Source organism: Podarcis raffonei, chromosome 10 (assembly GCF_027172205.1).
Source record: "Podarcis raffonei isolate rPodRaf1 chromosome 10, rPodRaf1.pri, whole genome shotgun sequence".
Classification (NCBI taxonomy): Eukaryota; Metazoa; Chordata; class Lepidosauria; order Squamata; family Lacertidae; genus Podarcis; species Podarcis raffonei.
This window is the reverse complement of record NC_070611.1, coordinates 42676736-42698487: the sequence shown is the minus strand read 5'-3', so window position 1 is coordinate 42698487 and position 21752 is coordinate 42676736. Positions and strand designations below refer to the sequence as shown.

The window sequence follows — 21752 nt, the reverse complement described above, 5'->3', positions numbered from 1 at the left end:
TTTCATGTGTACAAAATAATTTTGTTCTCCCTTTCTTTAGCGAGAAAATTCAATTTGGTTAACAGCAAGTATATTTAAAACACAGCTTAGAGCCCATTTTAGGTTCTAACCTGGGCAATGATAGTGGCGAAGAAATCACCACCATCATTGCATCCACTCAGTTTCAACCATGGAACTTTTCTACATAGGTAAAGGCCTTTTGCAATGTGACTAGGGTGAAGATGATTGGAATCCTCCTGCTCGCACCATAATAAAATGCAGCAAGGTAATTTTGTTGTTGCTGTGTTTCAAGTTGTCTGTATCAGTCTTAGAGTTTTCTTTCTTGAAGCTGCCTGTCAGCATGTAAGCAGATTTTCTGGCTGATTGCAGTGCCTGGTATTATTTGGTTGCTGGCTGAGTGGATACAGCTGGGGTGACAGTGTGGAGTCATATGCCACACTAGAGGAGTTCACTGCTTTGGGTTACCACTTCAGGGAGACACAGGGACAGGGGTGTCCCACAGTGTCAGCTGGGATATAGAATTGTAGGCCAGACACTGGAGGAGACAGGCCTGTGACCTTCACCCACGGTGACAGCCTGGTTGAGGGGAAGTTTTATTTGGTGGAGTTTCCCCCTGAGTGAGAGGCAGAGGGGACAGTTGTACCATCTTCCATCTGACATTGTAGGATGTCTTAGTTTACTGTCTGTAGGCCTAATCTCCCAGATGTTTATAGGGATGGAATAAAATAGTGATGAAATGTGTCTGGGTGGACAGCTAGCAGAAAGTGGCAAAGATGCTGCTCCAATTCCAGTGCAGGGGAAGGTAAAGTTGGAATGAAGGGACTGACTACCATCTGCAGTGGAGGCCTATATGTTTGGTTTCGGTTCCTTGTTCCAGCCATCCGACATCTCTGGAAGGTACTGGTAGCATTTCCGCTGAGCCCTCCAGTCTGCTGGTGCTGTTAGTGAATACCAAATCAGTCCTTAATAAGACCAAGGTCATCCTGGACTTGATTGTGAAATTTGGGTGAGTGAACTGGGTGGGCTTGACCTTATCCAGCTGTGCCCACCTGGGTACTCGGTTCAACACCAGCCTATACTAGTGCATTGAGAAGGAGGGTTTGCTGTTGTCCACAATAAATATACTTTATTACAATATCCTTGAACTTAAAACCTCTTGACCTTAATATAGATTTAGAGGGTCTGTACCTGGTGTTGGGCCAAAGAGACAGATTGGGGATGCCGCTGGTCTACTGACCACCCTGTTCCCCATCAGCACCCCTAATGGAGCTAGCTTTGGTAGTCTCTGGGGTATTGTTGAAGGACCCAGGGTGATAGTCCTGGGTGACTTCAATAGTCAGGTGGAGATTGTTACTGGGCTTGGGGCTTGATAGCCTCCATGACAACCATGGGTCTGTCTCAAATGATCATCTGTCCCACACATCAGGCAGGGCATGATGTAGTCTTTGCCCCAAGTGATATGAGGGATAGGTTGACAATAGGGGTAGTGAAATGCACTCAGTTGTCAGGGTTGGACCGTTAACTGTTATGTAGAGTGGTGGGCCCTTTTGCCCCAGAGACTGATGGAACCGGTGTGTTCCTGAATGCACTGGGGTATTTTTAAGTGGAGAAACTGTCAGTTCTATTGAAGCCCTGGTCTCACAATAGAACAGCAAGATGAAACAGGTGGTTGACATGATTGCTCCCGTGTCCTGTCTGGCATTGTGGAGCTCAAGTGTCCCCTTGATATTCTGGGAAACTTGGGGCTAGGAAGCAAGCTGGACAAAGATTTCAGTGCAAGTGACCCAAGTCTCACTCTGAAGCTGCCCAAACACTGGTTAAAGCATGTAATCATGGCTACTGTGTGGCTGTGAAGAAGGCTCATTTTGCAGCTTGCATTGCATCCTCTGGTAGCTAGCCGGTAGAATTATTTTGGATGGTCCAGAGGTCACTGACTCACACTGTATGTGAGGGACCTCTGAGTATACACAGAGTATAAAGTAACTTGACTTCAGAGTGATCTTGACTCTGCACTTATTGTAGCTCCAGCTGAAATACCCAGCGCCAGTAGTGTGTAGTGTGTATGGGGGCACTGTGGGGTGATTGCTCCAGGCATCTTTTTTTGGGGGGGGGGCTCCTCACACCACCTTCCCTGAGCCAGCCTTGCGGTGCTTTGCGAGGCTAGGATCTGATCAGATCCCAACCTTGCAGAGTGTGGTTGGCTCGGGAACGGCCAGTTTTGCCCTTGAGGAGCTGGGATCGAAGGGCACAGGGCGCCCTTCTCATGACGCCTTCCCCGAGCCACTTTGCAAGGCTGGGATCTGATCAGAAACATAACTAAGAACCTTAAAATTTGAATACCTTATTATTATATAGAAGAATAGTTCAGTTATGATTATAACATGGTTTTGAGTGATATATTTTATTATGACCACCAACCGATATAAGCTGATAAACAGAGAATAATTAGTTTACGTAATTAAGAAATAGATAATATTTATGGAAGAGCAAAAAGGAAGTTCTTTCTTCACCATCTGTTTATTGATGATAGAAAAATTTAACTACCTGTTTAAACAGTAATATAACAAGAATTTCAGTGAGTCTTCCTGGTAGAGTTCATAATAAAGGAAGAGTCAGCCTCTCTCTGGGCTTTCTATACAATGGTAGAATAAAAGAACATGACCCAAAGATGTTCATTAAATGGAATTGTCTTAAATTGGTCAGTTAACAGAGCAGAGGGCAGAACATTAAAGTGAGGGTGCATAAATTCTGACCTATATTTGTAAACAGTTAATGTCTGGAAGTATGAAGTTCTGGCAATTATAAAATATTACAATATGATCACATCATATATGCATTTAACTTGTACAATTTCAACTATATGTAATTGAAGGACACCAAGAAAACGCAACATGAAACCTGCTTTTAAGCTCTCTGCCTTGCTTAGGAAGCAAGGTCCTTGCCGTGTGAAGGCTCTAGAAACCCTGAGTGAGACTTTCTCAATGGAACAGCTTGACCATCTGGCAGTCCGTTGTGAAGAGAGTTTTTATTCAAAGTCTCTTATATTAGTTGACACAACTGGAGCTAAAATTGTGTCAAATGTTTTCACTCACCTTCCATTTTTCTTTCCCCCTTTTACAACCCTCTTTTCTCTCCTTATGCTAGAATATTCCATTACCTGCACTTGCAAAAATTGGCTAATGACCTCATGGTACTCTTGCATTATTTCTTCATCAGCTACCTGTGTGGTACAATACTATTATAACATATCTTTGGAAGTGTTTGGGTGAAAGAGGAAGTATCCACAAAAGATGGAACAAAGCCATGATTTTTACCCTACCATCCCAGTATCCATGACCATCCAGCTAGAATATCTCCCCATTGTTCAGTTGACCTAAAACTACACATGCTCAAAGTATTATTCTTTTTTTAATCTGGGTTGGTAAACTGGTTTTTGGTTGCCTCTGTACTGTACCAGGAATGTATAAGTACTTGTAAAGCACAGAATGGTGAAATAGGGGATGGAGGGGGTGGATAAGATAAGATAAATGCTAATAATAATAAGACTGTTAAGTCCAGCACCTAAATTACCTACCTGCACCACTGATTGTAGGGGAATTGAAATGTAAGCGTGGGATACAGAATAAAGGGGGAAAGAAGAGTTACGAGGGTTGATATTTAGTATTGTGGAGGAAAAGAGAAAGGACAGCCAAAGAGGTAGTAAAGCTGGTATCAGTGAACTGAAGGAAAAAACAGGAGACAAGATCAAAGAGCAAGCCAGAAGTCAAAACCAACCAAAGGATACAGAACCAACTAAAGGATAAAGCTCAGAAAGACTATGTTTCTCAGACAAGACTCAACTGTAACTAGAAACCTTCATATTCCTTCCTGTCCAGGAAGATGCAGTGGTCTTTCTGATGTCATTCAAGGAAACTTTGCAGCTAGTGGATTGCTGAGCAGAGTCAAGGCAAGTAAGGGACTGCTGATATTAAATTGTTAACCATCCAGAACTTTAGCTGCAAGCCTCGGGTATATCAAATGTTTATACTCCCTGTAATCTGTCTCTTAAAATATGGATATTATCTTTGCTCTTTTGATGTCATTATGAATATCTGTGGAATACCCAAGGAGAACAAACCTTCTGTGATTATGAAATATCTACTCTCTTATCCCGTGAGATATAATTCTTACAACCATTTGCAAATGTCTTAGCGATACTAGCTTCTTTGCTCTTGTGTTGCTGTCATTTGAGTAAAGACTGAATGCTGTGCTTGTTTGGTTCCAATATATCATGACAATATGTGCTCTGATAAACCAGCTTTACAAAGAAACCTTGTTGTCAATCCTTAGGCCATATTTTATGTTTTTCAGGGATGTAGTTATCAAATTACTTCAGTTTGAAGCATCAACTAATGTGGCAGATAATAAAGGGTATTTTCCTATACACTTGGCTGCTTGGAAAGGAGATGTAGAGATTGTGAAGATTCTTATCCATCATGGGCCATCACATTCCAGAGTGAATGAACAGGTGACGTTATTAAATATCTTTGTTTATGTCTTCAGAAAACACAAGTAAGTATAATTTTATTCTTACAGCTATATGGACGGATTCATGAAGCTTCTTCATGCTTAAAAAATTCTATGGTTGCGTATAAGGATCATTGTGTTTGTAGAGCTATATGGATAGGCCAGTTAATTTTAAAATAGCAGACATTAGCATTTAAACAGTTCTTATCATTATTATTACTATTGAATTGTATTCAGCATAGCCTTATTTGACAGCTCTCATGACTATTGAGGCATTGATACTGTTCAGCAGTGGATGGTGCAGGGGGGTAGTTCCTGGGAGTTTAGCATGGTGTATATGCACTAGCAGAGCCAATCTGGCACTCCTGCCAGTGTGTTCGCACAGCATCAACCTTCTCATCACCTTACCCTCCCTCTCTCCATCCCAATAAGCAGCAGCAACTCAACTGTTGGAAGGATAGGTGAACACTGCTGCCCTACCATGTCATCAACTACTGGTACTATTACTGTACTACTAAGCAGTAGTAGGGTCTGCTACTTTTGAATTCTTTACAGACAAGCAGTGTAGTCCCAAGGTTTTTTTAAAAAACAATTTTGTATTTCAGAATCACTGTGTGTTATAGGTTTTCAACCTAGGTGATGTGATGTTGTATGCCCATAATCTTTTTAAACCAAGAAATTAAAAATAAAGAATGCATCAGTGATTTCATACCATTTTTAAAGGCCTCTGAGCTCCGTTGTATATTGCAGACTTCTTCACATCCTAGCACTACACAACACTATACTGAATATCAAGGCTGCCTTTCTTAAAATGAGATAAGATGCCTCCCAAATCTTTATAATATTGTATATTTTTAGAAGATATTTCTTACCATGGCATGTGATACTCAAAACTGTTGCTATTGTCTATACTGTATGTACATGGATTCCTGATCAATATAATGAATCTACATGAATCTAATGGAAACGTACTGTACAGTGGTACCTCGCAGGACGAATGCCTCGGAAGACAAAAAACTCGCAAGAAGAAAGAGTTTTTCGTTTTTTGAGTTGCTTCACAAGACGATTTTCCCTATGGGCTTGCTTCGCAAGACGAAAACGTCTTGCGAGTTTGTTTCCTTTTTTAAAAAAACCACTTGAAGAGGTGCAGTTGCGACTGACCGTGCTTCACAAGATGAAAAACATCGCAAGACGAAAAGACTCGCGGAACGAATTAATTTCGTCTTGCGAGGCACCACTGTATATTGTATCCAATAAAATCCCACAATGTCTGAAAACAAAATTCGTACACCAGGAATTCTTATTAGCCTCTTCTTGTTCCATTACTTCCTCCTTAAAGAGGAATGCACAACATCAGCCATACTATTTTCAGATTTTTCAGAACAGCAGGAGTTGTGCTTTTAGGGAGAAGTTGCCAGACAGGATAGGATGGGGGAAATTAGGGTTCATTCACACACACACACACACACACACACACACACACACACACACCATAAGGAAGAGGGTAGTGTACACAGAAAACAGAAAGTGTCTGATGTAAGGTATTATTTTTATTATTATAATTATTTTAACACACTGATTTATAACTATGAGAGTTTTTTCTTTTACATTTGCATACTGTTACAGACAGTAAGTGTTTTGTTAAATCAACAAATATGAAAATGTTTTCAGTTTTGCTCAGAAGGGATATATATGAAAATAAAGAAGGAGTCTTAACTTCCCTCTCACATCAGGATCTATTCAGTAATAGCTGGTCAAAATGTAAAATAGATGAAAATGTGCTGAGTGCAGAGAGAAATAAAAATGGGCTGTATCCAGAGGTTTCTTCAATGATGGAAGGCACCTTAATCCAGCGAAGGCATCCACCAGTGGTACAGGGAGGGAGGTATCTTTTTTAGGTTCTCTTGTCCCTTTGGCTGAGAGGTAGCACAAATGGTTTCAACAAAGCAAGCAGAACTGGTAAAAATTGCCTCCCTATTCTGTCCTTAACTGAATCAAAGAGCTGTTCATCAGTGAAGGGCACCACTGAATACATCCCAATATGGTGAAATGAATACCCTTTTAAAAAAGGATTTTGCATATGGTTATGTCTTGTCCAGGTTTGTAGTTGATGAAAAGAACTTTACAAACAAAAAAGTGTGGAATGACATTGTTTTAAAACAATGAAATGGGTTATTTTAAATGAAAAAATAGTTGATATGGGAATTAATATTTTTAAAAATCTAGTCTTACCATATATTTCCTGAAATATTTATATTGGCTATATATTATCTTGGTGAACATGACTAAGAAACAGACTGAAAAATACTGACAGACAGTATTTTTAATTGAGTTCCCTCTTTAATTAAATGCTTAAAAATCACACATGGTTCTCTCTTACTCTTCTTGATTTAGAAGCATTTTCAAAACATAAGAACAAACTGATGATTTTAGACAAGCGAAACTGGGATTTGTTCATGGCTTTTGAAATCAGCTGTATGGAACTTAGATTTTAATAACATAAAAATCACAGTAAAATAGTTACATTAGCAGATAATTTTTATTTAGCTGAGACTGTTTGGAGTCTCTTAGCACATTGTTTTTAATGCTTCCTTTAGATGCTTTCTCCTATTGCTACATATTAAAAAATAAATAAAAGCGCAGTAATAAGATCATGATTTTCTGAGCTAGGAAAACCTAGGCAATAATTTCCTTTCCTTGGATTAAAAATAAGGAGAAATTTTGTGTGAATTGCTCCTGTAAGTGCTCATCTCTGAACAGTAGATTACTTTTGTCTTCTCATTCTTGTTACACCCTCTAGTGGTCCTTATTAGTCTCCTTCATAGTGATCTTAATGAGAAAGCTACAAGATTTTGGAGGCGTTTGACTCTTAAATCTGGAGTTTCAGAGTAATTAAAGCAGCTCCTATTCACAACAATGGCATGAGAACAATAAATCTGCTATCTTTGATTTTATGTAAATGACAATGGAGGCTTCTTCCCTTGCTGTTGAGCTTTTATCTGAGATTGCTGGATTGCAGATGCTAAGGTGCTACAATACGTAAACTAGGAGAGAGAGCAGAGGATAAACTGTGTAGAGGGGATGGTGTTTAATGATGGCTAGGAGTGTGAAACTAGGAAATAAATATAGAAATATGTTGAGGAGGAACAATCAGGGCAGTAACTGGGGAGGCGGAACCTTAGGCACGCTGTCGGAGTTATGATAAAAATAGTTAAGGGAAGAAATAGAGAAAATACAGAGCTGAAATACAGAGATGGCAGGTATTAGGAAGATTGTAACAGAAACAGAAACGTAATAGCTAATTGTATTGGTACTACCTTCATCCACTTTTAATAGGAAGGAAATGCCTTAATCATATATGTATAAGCCATGTGGGATGAACCTTCTGTCTAGCATATGTGATCATTATGTGTGTCATTACAGTGTATTTTGTTTCATCTTTTATTTCTTAAATTTAATTTAAGAAGTTGAGTAATTCTCTTCCTTATGCGATGACATCTTAAATATGTCTATTTGGTGACAGAGTTCAATAGTTTTAATTTATTGTGAGTTGCCTTGGAGGCCTGCTGTCAGGCAGAAAGGCTGGAAACAAATATTATGAGTAAATAATAAAATCGGGTTTTATTTTTTAAAATCTTGAAGTTATGTGACATCAGAATTAATGTAGCTAAAATATGTTTCATTAAAATCACCTGTCTGTTCTCTTAGTCTATATATTGATCAAGTGATCATTAATCTTAAGCAGAATACATTTTGCTTTGAAAAACTATCCAGTATTACATTAAAAGCAGTGTCACACTTTATAATTTATTTAGGCTCTTTTTTATTAGAGATAGTAAGATTTTAAAAAAATCAGAACATGTATATTTATTGTTCATTTTGGTACATTATATTTAACAAACAATATAAAACTCATTCAGGTTTTCCTTAAAGGAATTAATTCTTCCATTGGGGCTTCTATGGTTCACCTTTGGTCATTATATTTAATCAGTGCTTTTTTTCAGCTGGAGTGCATTGGAGCATAGTTCTGGCACCTCTCAAGTGGGCCCCATTGTGGACTGGCACTCCTCCGGCCTGCTTCTTGCCTTTACATACTTCTGAGAAGCCCAAAATGAAGATTTCAAGTCAAAACAGAAGCTGGCCAGTGTGTGCAAGTCTACACTTTTTTTTAGATCTATGACTTCACCTAGCTCCTAGCCACTCCTAGATGTGATTTGTCAAGCTATGGGGCAGTGCCAATTCATATAATCTTTAATTCAATCCATTTCCCATCTAGCGGTGGCAGGATTTAAGCTTTCCAGCCGGTCCTCAACCATTGCACATGCACCCGAGGGCATTTCTGAGCTGCCCTAGCCATCCATTTGAATCTAAGAGAACAAAGGAGTCGGGGTGCATTTATTTGGCCTTCACCAGAACCAGAGGTGACCCCAAACCAGCTAGGGAGAAAGGTTGCTGTAGTTCTTAGCACCTCTGTGGACAGCGAACACTGCTGTTGTCAAATTGGCATCAATTCAGGGCTGCCCTGAGTTGCCTGGCGACTTACTGGAACAACTTCATGGGGAGCTCCATCACCTGTTTTTCTTGAAAAAAAGCACTGTATTTAATATATTACAGAGTTAGTTTTTGTGGACATAACTCAGCACTTTAGTTAAAAAATCTTTATACAAGTTTAGGTTCTAACATGAAGGTGTATGCAGTCCCTATAGTATGCAAAGATGAAAGTGAACTGAATGCACACCACAGCAAACCTTTCTGAAATGATAACATATGTCTAGATTTTAAACTAGCTGATAAGAAAATGTAGAGGAGGTTTCAACAATTTCCCTGTTCTCCATCTTTTCTTATCCCTTGTGTGTCTTACTCTGTGCATCAGTTATTTCCTACCTTCCTTATTTCTCTCTCTCTCCCCCCCTCCTTGCTCTCTACTTTCCCTTCCTCTTTTTTTTTCTTTTTCTGTTTCTTAGGGTCAACTCAGCAGTTGCAGTAGAACTGCAACCAGAGGTGTTTTACCAATGACACTGACACTAGATTGAAATTGACTAGACATTCACAGTTTTAGTCAGTTTCAATCTGCATCTTGAGTCCCAGGTAATGTCCTTCACAATTTTCTTGCAACATGCTATTCCATTTCTTCTGCACTAGTTTTTTCATGTACATTGAATTGGGTAGAATATATTACCTAATCTCAATGTGTGCTTTTTCAAGTACATCTTTTGTCCCTCTAAATTACACACATCTTAGAACTCCCTGTATCAACACAAGGCCGTGGTATACCTCACTGCCTATTTGAAGCATATGGTTATGCATGCATGGCTTATGGTATACTCATTATGCTTGTGGCTGAAACTATGTTCCACTATGTTTTGGTTAGGTAGATAACGTGTTTGTTTGGTAAAGACCACTATGTTAAAAATATATTCATTTAAAATACAAATAACTTGAGAAATGTGGGGCCAAGTAAATTCCTGGTAATTCTTTTAGTGGTAATGCCTGTTTAGGTAAGTAACTGAGTAAGTTACAACCAGGTTGAAATGGCAAAACTGAAAAATAAGATTTGCTAGCATACAGTTTACTGGCATGTTTTTTGCCATAAATTTCCATTGACAAAGGAGAGCAAGGTAGGTTGGAATTTTTCTTCATAGAGCTGCTCCAAAGAACTAAAAAAAAAATGGCCCAAATATAGAACATGGCACAGGATTCAGCCATTCTCTGCAGCCATTAAGCTATTCTGTTCCTAGGAAGTAGTGACTGATTGCTTTGGCTGTCTATAACTCTATGTTCATTATTTCTCCCCCTGTTCAGTTTCACCATACTCTTCCTAGGCCACTGGTAGTATTGTCTTAGTGACAGACTTTATAGCAGGGAAAATTAAATCAACATATAAAGGGCATTGAATTTTCAATCCCACATACTTGCCACTGCCAATTCATGCCCATGTTCTTTTTTCAACAAAACTGATCAGCAAACAACAAAACATTTTATTGTACTTTGTCAGTTCATTCATCCAAATCTGTTTTAAAAATCTGATAATTTCCTCCTATTGTGTACTAAAAGGAAAGGGGCTACTGATTCCTCTTCTTTTGAAATTTTAGCCAAATTCACAATATGTACTTGATAAGATCAGCACTTACAATATTTTGTTTGAAACAAATATTATTTTATCCAAAAAAAACAACCAACAATTTTAAATAAATACTGTGAACAGTAACACAGTACTTGGAGAAAAAACATGCAGCTGCCAAACTTTATCATGCATGGCTAGTTCTTATAGCAGCTTTGTCTTAAATAAAAGTTACCTGTAGGTTAAATGTGCACATGTATGTTGGTACTATTTTGAATAAAACAAGTGTTTGGAACTTTCTTTTTCAACTTCTGGAAGGGGTTGTTTGTTGTTTAACTTGGTAATTCAAACTACAATAGCACTGTATAGAACATACCTGTTCAAATGTATTATGTCTACAGTATGCAGTGGTACCTCGGGTTAAGTACTTAATTCGTTCCAGAGCTCCGTTCTTAACCTGAAACTGTTCTTAACCTGAAGCACCACTTTAGCTAATGGGGCCTCCTGCTGCTGCCACGCTGCCAGAGCACGATTTCTGTTCTCATCCTGAAGCAAAGTTCTTAACCTGAGGTACAATTTCTGGGTTAGCGGAGTCTGTAACCTGAAGCGTATGTAACCTGAAGCATATGTAACCCGAGGTACCACTATATTTCCAATTTCTATGATATTTTACTATCAACATCAAATAAATATCTAGTGTTCCTTATTTCGAAACACATGCTTGCAGAGCAATACTGTTCCCCCCTCCCCCATATCCACAGTTCTGGAATGAGTTAGGATGAGGCAGAGGTGTCTCTTTATCATACCCTCCCAGCAGGGGTGCTATGCTGCTGCACAGGCCTTGCTGCAACCACCAAAAGCACAGTGGGTGCATATGGATGGTAATTCCTTTGGCACTAGCCTTTGGAAGACATAAAAATGAGATGCTAGGGGATGCTAGGTAGGGTCACTGGTGGATTGCATAGATCCAAAGATGGAGCAAAAAGTGAAAAATAGCCATCCACTAGGGATGTCATTTTGGGGGTGAAATTTTTTGCAAAATTCTTTAGTGAGATGACCTAAAAATATGATTTTGGGTGTAAGGAATTCAAATCTGTTATTATTTTTGTGACTGGACAACATTTAGCTTGGTAAATCTATGTTTGGTTACAAAACACATAAACTGCTCTTGAAAAAATCAAAGAATTTTAATTTTACCATCTGAAATGTCAGGTAATGCTATAAAAATAGAATTTTGGCATAAAACATATCCTACTTAACATACAGCATTACCTTGTAATCAAAAAAGAACATTAGAAAGTAATGTTAATAAGAAATTTAAGCAACAAGTTTCATCAAGTCTTGCATTGATTCGTTCTTGGACATCAGCTGCCATCTTGCTTCTTGGCCTCTGATGTAGCCCTCATGTTTCTTGTGTGTATACACCCTCCCTGCTGCCTCTGTGACTTGTTTCAAACACCTCTCTATAGACTGACCATAGCAGGGCCACTGTGGAACTTATTAAGTCCCCTTATTTTTGGAATTTGAAAGTTGAAAATTCAACATGCCCTAATCAACCACCTTTTGTTTTGACCATCAGGGCTTCAGATGCAGTGGTGGATCTGCCACACTGTTCTACCTTGCTGTCCAGGGCTTTGAACTGCTCCAGATACTCAATGAGGTTTACTTCTAAATAGACATGAATAAAGGGATACGGGTGGCACTGTGGTCTAAACCACATAGCCTAGGGCTTGCCGATCAAAAGGTTGGTGGTTCGAATCCCCGTGACGGGGTGAACTCCCATTGTTCGGTTGCAGCTCCTGCCAACCTAGTAGTTTGAAAGCACGTCAAGGTGCAAGTAGATAAATAGGTACTGCTCCGTCGGGAAGGTAAACGGCATTTCCATGCACTGCTCGGGTTCGCCAGAAGCGGCTTAGTCATGCTGGCCACATGACCCGGAAAAACTGTTTGTGGACAAACGTCGGCTCCCTCGGCCAGTAAAGCAAGATGAGTGCCGCAACCCCGGAGTCGTTCGCAACTGGACCTAATGGTCAGGGGTCCCTTTACCTTTACCTAGACATGAATAAACTTGTGTTGTCAAATGAGTATTTTATCACCATATGATATACTTAAAATATAAATGTGAATTGTAATAAATGTGTGTTATTACAAGTCTTTCAAACCTTTATATAAGCTACTGTGCCTAATTTTTAAACATATTTTTAAAATGATAACATTTCCTTATCTAATTGTGAAATATTTGTGTAGTGATTTTTTTTTTGCACTTGTGTATGCAAATAAATGTGAAGTTCTATTCTTATTTCTACATTCTATTAGGGTAATTATGTATATGAATTATGTGATGGTACAATACAAAATAGTTCTTATTACATAGAGAATTTTTAAATATATGAAGCCAAAATTCCACTGTGCAAGAGATGGAACTTGTATTTTTAAAAGTATTTGGAGCTACTCTTTTGGGCACAGCCCTTGCAAAGTAACCTACCATTTGAAGAACAAAAACCAATAATACAATTTTTAAAAACTTAAATCTATCACTCAGCAATGCTCCACTTTTTTTAAATGGAGCCAGGAATAAACTAATTCAGCCAGCACGTTGAATCTGGAAGAAAAATGAGGGATCTTTGGAGCTGTTGGAAAAGCCTCCAATTAAGAAATTTTATGCAATAGAAGGGAGTTCCATAGCAGTGGATCCATTATATAGAAGGGCCTCTCCTTCATGACCACCTATCTTACCGATCCAGGCAATGGGTTTCTAGACCATCTGAAGTTCTTAAAGAGTTTTTAAAGGCACCTCATTGTCTTTAAAGGCAGCCCCCTGTAGAGTGCATTATAGTAGTCCAATACAAATGTGACTCAAGCATTGATCACTATGGCAAAGTTAATCCTTTCTAGATAGTGGCACAGTTGGCATACTAGCTGAAACTGGTAAAAGGCACTCCTTGTCTCCAGTGCCACCTGGGCTTCCCCAGGCAGTGCTGAATCCAGGAGCATTCTCAGCCTGTGTACTTGGGAAGGGCTACCCCAAAGAGCTGGGGATCTCCCCATCCACAGCACCATATTACTTGATTCAACCTCAGTTTATTTGATTGCATCCATGTCAGTGCTGCCTCCAGTCAGCACTTTAGAATTTCCACAGTCTCCCTGAGTTCTGAGGATGGAAAGAAATGGTAGAGTTGTGTGTCCTCAGCATCCTGATGATATGCAACCCAAATTTTCACTTGACTTCTCCCAGCAGTTTCATGTAATGTTAAAATGTTAAAAAATGAGGAGGGGGCAAATTAGACCCCTGTGGAACCCCACTAGCCATTGGCCATGGGGCAGAGCAAAAATCCTTCAGCACTACCTTCTGAGTGGGACCATCCAAGAAGAACTAGAGTCACATTTCTGACCCTTAAGCAGCCTGACCCCAGACTAGAATGGACCTAAGTATTTACTAGATTCAGGTAGGTTGCCGTGTTGGTCTGAAGCAGTTGAAATATTAAATAATTGCCCAGTAGCACCTTATCTTCTTCAGGTATCTGAAGAAGTGTGCATGCACACAAAAGCTGGACAATTTTTTAAAAAAATTTCTAAGTATTTACTGTTATCCAAAACCACCTGGAGTTGATAGAGCAGGTGTCAGCCTATCACATTGCTCAAAAGGACAAATTGGTTGTCCATGGCCAAAGGATCTAAATTTGTTTTTATGTAAGAGAAGGGGTGTGATCAGTTTCCTCTTCATTTACCTGTCAAAGACTGGTGTCAAGGGGCTCGGTGATCCACCATAATGTCTTTTGGGGAATATATAGAAATTATTACCTTTTGCTCATACACTGAAATCCTAGGATCTCAGCTAAAGTTTTTGTAGTTTTAGGTAAATGCCATCAAAAACAGTGTAACCCAGGTTTTCATCAATTAGTAGGTCCTTAAGTCATATATACAAATAATTAACTCTGTATACAAAATTGAGTATTAGTTCCTATAGTTAAGACTAAAAGTATTTTGATTGTTCAAATATGTGCAAAATCCTACCCTCCTTTTAGCATTAAAACTGAGTTATTTGGCTGTGTTTCTGTACATTTTCATTTGTTGGCAGCTTTGGGAACTATTTAAAGAAAATGAGTTGGGCAAGAAAATGTTTGTGTCTGAATTAGCTTCAGTAAGCAATTAACATAATCTGCAGAGCTGCATTCAGATGAGACCACATATTTGCTGAGGTTTATGTTCCTCCTGTAGGGATGAGGCAGGCTTCCTGAACTGTAGTAGAGGGGGGAAACCAAGCCACCAGAACTTTCTGACTCAGACTATTGGCAAAATTGATTATGGAAATAGTATCTTGATCTATTTCAGTGTGCTCAAATCAGATACTTAGAAAGACTATGCCAAGCATCATACTGTTGTTGACAAGACTTTCCCCTTCCTCTTGTAACAGAACAATGAAAACGAAACAGCTTTACACTGTGCAGCCCAATATGGACACTCAGAAGTAGTAGCAGTTTTGCTTGAAGAACTTACAGACCCTACAATAAGAAACAGCAAGTTAGAGACTCCATTGGATTTGGCAGCCTTATATGGCCGTCTGCGAGTAGTGAAGATGATCATCAATGCATATCCAAACTTGATGAGCTGTAACACAAGAAAACACACGCCGTTGCACCTTGCTGCACGTAATGGTCACAAAGCAGTTGTACAGGTGCTGCTAGAAGCTGGAATGGATGTCAGCTGCCACGTTAGTATACAATTTCTAAAATTATTATTTAAACAAAGTTTTGTTTTGTTCCATTTAGATAAAGAGATGACATTGTTTTTCATTATGTTTCATTGTTACAAATACAAAGTACAACCTACACTTTGCAACTGGAGTGGCTCTGTACTTGACTGCCAGGAGCATATTATACCAGTGTTCAGTGTCTCCTTGGCATATTTCAAATATGTGTTTCTGACATATATATATCAGATGCTTCCTCCTTCTCTTCCATATTTTCTATGGTTTCAAAGCTCATTTGAAAACAGCTGTTTCAGTGCATCCAGCAATAGGTAAGAGCAAATAAACGTGTTCTGAGGGGGTGTTTCCCAGCTTTATGACTTCCTTCAAAGTTTTGCTCAGTTACTGATCCTCAGTAACTTTTGGAGACAACATGAAGTTAATTGGGGGGGGATTTATTTAGTGGCTATGAATAAATTGAGTTGTTTTCATTTATGGATTCGAAACGGGAAAATTTTGCTTCAGGTGATCATGTTCAATGCCACATCTTCTAATATCTGTGTAAAATTATTTGATGACAAGTAATAAATGACAAGTATACTTCTAAAGTGTTTAATTGTGGAATTTTGTTTACTTTTCTGGCAAATTAAAATAGGGAAAATGCTTCAGTGATGTTGCTTTGCAAAAGAAGCAGAATATTGAAAATTATCTGAATAATAGGTATATAGAGTGCTGCCTTATACTAAGTCAGGACATTGGTTCATCTAGCTCAGTATTGTCTGTTCTGACTGGCAGTGGCACTCCAGGGTTTAAGATTTCCCCCCAACTCACCTGGAGACCAGGGACTGAACCTGCAACATCTTGCATGCAAGGCAAATGCTCTACAAATTACTGTATTTTTCGCTCTATAGGACGCACTTTTCCCCCTCCAAAAATTAAGGGGAAAATGTGTGTGCGTCCTATGGAGCGAATGCAAGCTCCTTGGCTTCAGCAATAGCAACGCGAAGCCTCCAAAGCGCAGAGGGAGCACTCCCTCCACGCTCCGGAGACTTTGCGTTGCTTTTGCTGAAGACTGGAGAGCGAGATGGGTCCCCTGGAGAGCGAGAGCGACCCCTCTCGCTCTCCAGGCTTCAGGGATAGCCACCTGAAGGAGAGGGAGAGCTGCGCAGCGCCCCTTCAGCCAAGCAGGAGGAGAAATGGAAGGGGCTCTGTTTCTTATGCTGCTTCGCTGAAGGGGCGCTGAGCAGAGAGGGGGAGGTTTTTTTTTCTTGTTCTCCCCCTCTAAAACAAGGTGCGTCCTATGGTATTTCCCCCCACAAGCTATGGTTTGTTCATAGAAAGAACCATATCTCTCTCTATAAAGTACAAGAACTACAACTAGGAATGAATTCCATATTTCTACTCTGCCTGTAGAGCATATTGGGCATGCTTTACCTTATTGGGCGTGCTTGAGTGTCTCAAGCAGCAATATTAATAGTGTGGTACTAACATTTATTTAGAAGCTACAGTGTTCCAGACAGACAAAACACATCAAGTGTGAAAGGAAAAGGTCACATTTGACAAATTTGTAGGAGGGCTTTTTTTTAAAAATATAGCTCTGAAAGAGGATGAGTGAAGCAATAGCCGTAATATGACATTTACTGCTGTTGATGAATTGGTTTTCTATAAACATGTTGACATAAAGAATAAAAGCATTTTTTATTAAAGAGAAAGAAGTAAAAAGTAATATAATCATGTATCTACTAATAGTTATTGCACAGATGTTAATTTTTTAAGCCAAGTTACAATAATCACTCTTTTTATAATGCTTTATTTGTCAGTTACTCTTGATTATTAGTATTGCTTTAGCCATTAGTTTTCCCAGTTTTGTTTTCCCAGTTTTATGCTTTTCTTTTATTTTCTGTTTCAGGACAAGTTTTATTTCTACCATGTTCCCACAACACTTTATGGTGAAACATTTAACTTTATTTTCCAAGCAATATTCTGTTCTTCTATGTACATCATCACCTAGGCATTTCAGCCAGAACCACCATATATAGAGAACCCAGTCACTTGGCTTCAAGGTCATTTGCCGCTTCATTTTTGAAGCTCTCACAACCCAGGCTGAGCTCTATTTGTGGCCCTTCCTCTCCGGTAGGTCAAATATCAAACCTTCATTGTGGGCAGTAGTTAGTAATTTGTGCAGGATTATTTCTTTCATAGAAGAGCCAGCCGACGAAAAATTGAACCCAACTTGAGTTTCCAGGTGAGAACTCTCTCTGAATGATATGTAAGCACAGAGTTGTACTGCTGCATACCCCCCCAAACAAAGCCAGGATTGAAAACCTCACCCTTGATAGTAATAACATTTTCAGTTACCAAAACAGCTGAAGTTGACAAGTAGCCCAAGTCTACACTATGGTTTCTAGTATTTTCTCTCAGGCTCTGTACATTACCAGAGTGGTAATTTATTCCATCTAAGCTACTGCTCAGTCATTCTACCAGAATATGGCATACCTTCATTATTCAATAGAAAATGTTTTCCTTGTTGCAGAATAAGCATCATGAAATACATCCTCTGTTCACAAATGAACATAGGATATTGTTCAACATACAGTTGTTGATGTTAATTTTTAATATCTTTATTTTGAATCTTATGATTTATGTGGAAATTGTTAAATTTGGTTGTGTGCTTTTTGATGTTTTGTTTATTGTTTATGACTACTTTTGTTATGTTGGTAGTTATGTATTTTTATATGTTGTAAGTCACCTTTCACGTGGTTTTAACTTTGGGAAGGCAGCATACAAATAAAATGATTGATTGATAGATTGAAATTTCAAATGAATCTACTTTTAGTGACATGGCCATCCTAATAATTCCAAGAATTGTGACCTCAAAAATTAATTTATTACCTGATTGAACTACACAGACTGGGGCAATTCTGAACTTCCCTAAGAGTACACTAAGCTCCATTTACTAAGCATTTCACCCAAGGGTGGGGCTGTTTGTGAAGGAAAGCTTTGCCTCTGTCGGTTATTTCAACCCAACATGTTTGCTCTCATCTGACCAATGCATGGGGTGGATTGATAATGTTTATTTTATAATCCAAAACTTCATTCCACACCTGAATCCCTCCCTAATATTTTTGAAATCAAAGATCAAAGTGTTTGAGCCCATGGTCACCTTTTATTTAAGATGCATTTGATTAGCATTTTTTTTAGCTTACACAGAAAGTAGGTATAATTTCATCCAAATCTGAAGTTTTGCTGTAAGAAACTCTTTTCCTTTCACAAAAAATGACATGTTTCTACTTACTCATTTTCCTTGATCATAAATAGAAGTAAGTCCTGAATTTGCTTGATGTTCAGGATGCACTGTATTCTTATTTGCATAGAATGAAGCAATTCTGTCAACCGTAAAGGAAATACCATAATGGAAGCAGGCTTATGTATGTAGTATGTATGTAGTATGTATTTATTATTAATTTTCCATACCGCCTTTCATCCGAGGATAACAGGGCAGTTTACAATATAAAAACTCAAAAATACATAACATAGTAAGTTAACACACACACACACACACACACACACACACACACACAGTTTTAAAAAACCTGTAGATTATTTAATTAGCCAAACTGGGACAAGATGAATGTTTCTACCTGGCATCTAGAGATATGTAATGAAGACACCAGGTGAGCCAACCTGGGAAGAGCATTCCACAAGTGGGGAGCCACCGCAGAAAAGGCCTGTTCTCATGTTGCCACCCTCTGGACCTCTCACGGAGGAGGCACATGACTAAGGGCCTCGGATGATGATTGCAGTATCTGGGTTAGTTCATATGGGGAGATGTGGTCCTTGAGGTATTGCAGTTTGGAGCTGTTTAAGGCTTAATAGATCAAAACCAGCACTTTGAATTGGGCCCGGAAACTAATTGGCAACCAGTGCAGTCAAGCTAGGATGGACATTATATGCTCAAATCATCTTGCCCCAGTGAGCAACCTGGCTGCTTAATTCTGCACCAGCTGAAGTTTCCAAACTGTTTTCAGAGGCATCCCCTCATATAACACATATCAGTAATCTAATCCAGAGGTCACCAGAGCACAGATGACGGAAGTTAAGCAATCTAATCCAGAGGTCACCAGAGCACAGATGACAGAAGTTAAGCAATCTCTGTCCAGATAAGGGTGCAGTTGAACCACCAGCCAAAGCTCCATGCTACTAAGTCCACCTGAGCCTCAAGAGACAGCAGTGGACCTAGAAGTACCCCCCACTGTGTATCCACACCTTCAGAGGGAGTGTAACCCCCTCAGGAACAGCCAACCTCCCATCCATCTGGCCTAGGGAACCACTCACTTACAGTGCCTCAGTCTTATGTGGATTGAGCTTCAGTTTAATGGTTCTCATCCAGTCCATTACTGAGGTAAGACCATAGCCTTAGCAAAGACACCAGATGTTTGAAGGACAGTCTTATCTGTCTGTCTATCTGATCAACATATGTCCAAGAAGCTTACAATAAATCTAATAATAAACCACAGAATTCACTTTATGTATACAATTAAATATACAGGATCATGAACAACATGAAACAGCCTTTAAACAGCTGAGAAAAAATATTTTATTCAGGCCAGACTCCCAAATGCCTGCTGAAGTAAATCAAACTCGTCTAATGAATTTTCTGGGAAGAAATTTCTATTACTGAAGTGCCACCACTCCACCACTAAAAAGCTCTTGCTCTATGTCCCAGTCAGAGTATGGACACGTTGAACAAGATGCCTCTGAGAACTGTAGTCCAAGTTGCTGTCGTACATGACTGAATTTGTAGCAAATGTGGATACTGCTATTTTGTGACAGATTGCTGCCTGTCTAGCAAAAGAATGGGGGCAAATGGAAGACACCATTTTCTGGTTAACACAAGCCTGGAGGAGTGGAACAGAATGACAGAGGCAGATTTAGGGGAGTGCCCCTGGTTTACTCGCACTGGGCACCGAGCCAAGAGAGTGCCACAGGGGGTGCTGCAACAATGACAAACAATGGAAGGTGAGAGGCAGGGGTGTGCCGAATTTTGGTGTTGCACAGGGTGCCACTGAAATTTTAAAGCCCAAAGTCCGCCGCTGAAGAACAAGGAGATACATGGAATGGAGCAGAAGGTGAGTCTCTTATCACACAACAAATAGATTTAAAATGGGATATATGACCATGATTCCCTGTGGGATGGTTCCATGGGTTATGGCTGGGGTGATGGTTTGGGGGCTATATTGCTCGGCAGAGCATTTGAAAGCAGCTCTGATATGTTTTGTTTGCTGCTGTTTTTCTAAGTTGTGTGTGTGTTTGTTTGAAAGAACAAAGCCGTCAGAGTCATGAAGTGTGCTGGATCAGCAACCCAAAAGCATGAAGAATTTGTAGGTGGTTGGCTCTGTACCACATACAGTTCAGGCATACTACGTTTAAAGTGGGCAATATGGGGACCCCCCCCCATATACAATTATAGAGCTATATTAAGAGCTTTGCACCAGACTCATGACCAGATGTGTTGGGGATTTTAATTTTTTAAGCAGAACATGACCTGTGAATGGAATGGAACAAGCAACCCAGGCAAGTCCCAACCCTAACAGCACAGGAGTATCCCAACCCTAATAGGAAGATATTACAGACACCATTTCCGGAAGGAATAATACATCCACATACATGTGTTGAATGTATTTTGTGGTCACTGACTCTTAAATGGGTGTATGATTTCCATACTTCCCATTTATTGTGTTCTAAATGCTGTACTTTTCAAGATTGTAAGTGGACAGTGTCAGATTCATATGGAACTAAGGGGGACACATATGAAGATTTCTTTTAAGTCTGTTCATATATCACCATTGATTTGGGGAAAACAGTGAAATAATGTTGTTTCTTTGTTTTGGTGAATTGCAGAACATATGAAAGAAGTGATAGAAGTCATCAGGTGACAGATTGAAATGGACTTTCCTCCCACAATGCACAACTATGCTACTTGGGAGAGCATTTACAATGAGAAGATGTCTACTACCAAGCTCTGCATTAGCTTGGTTCTGCATTAGCTTTAGTTCATGAACTAAGCAACTGCCTGGATTTAATTTCTAATTCCTAAATGGAATTACTTCAGCCATGGAAACCATGGTACTACAGTACCAGAGAAGCATTCCTGACAGGAGTCATGGTTTTGTTTGCAGTTGTATTTGTTATCGTTTTGCTTCCCTTCTGATGTTAAAAAGCATGGGTACTATCCAATGTTAATCATACTGAAAGTTGACCCACAGAAAGCAAAGGACCTAAGTCCATTGTTTAATGTCTACTCTAAGTATGACTTAATTGCCTATTACACCATTCTTCTCACTTTTTATTTCAATTTTTTGTAAAAGTATTGTTATTGTTTAAATTATAGCGAAGTGTGTTTGTATTAATATTTATTTAATTAAATGTATATAATTACATTTTGCTACATTATTCTATATTATTATATGGAAATATTACAATATTTTCTGTTACACT

General features: G+C 39.1%; 1 protein-coding gene across 7 annotated transcripts in view; it reads left to right on the top strand.

Annotated features, from left to right (window-relative positions):
• The window catches only part of ANKS1B (ankyrin repeat and sterile alpha motif domain containing 1B), a 321126-nt gene that overhangs the window by 17459 nt on the left and 281915 nt on the right, over positions 1–21752 (top strand). For 6 of the 7 annotated variants that reach the window (XM_053406679.1, XM_053406677.1, XM_053406676.1 and 3 more), the window contains exons 3-4: positions 4351–4507; positions 14982–15278. In XM_053406679.1, coding sequence (XP_053262654.1) covers positions 4351–4507; positions 14982–15278 — 454 coding nt within the window. Of the gene's footprint in view, positions 1–4350; positions 4508–9304; positions 9595–14981; positions 15279–21752 lie in introns of those variants that run through there. The other variant, XM_053406680.1, reaches the window with a different exon arrangement.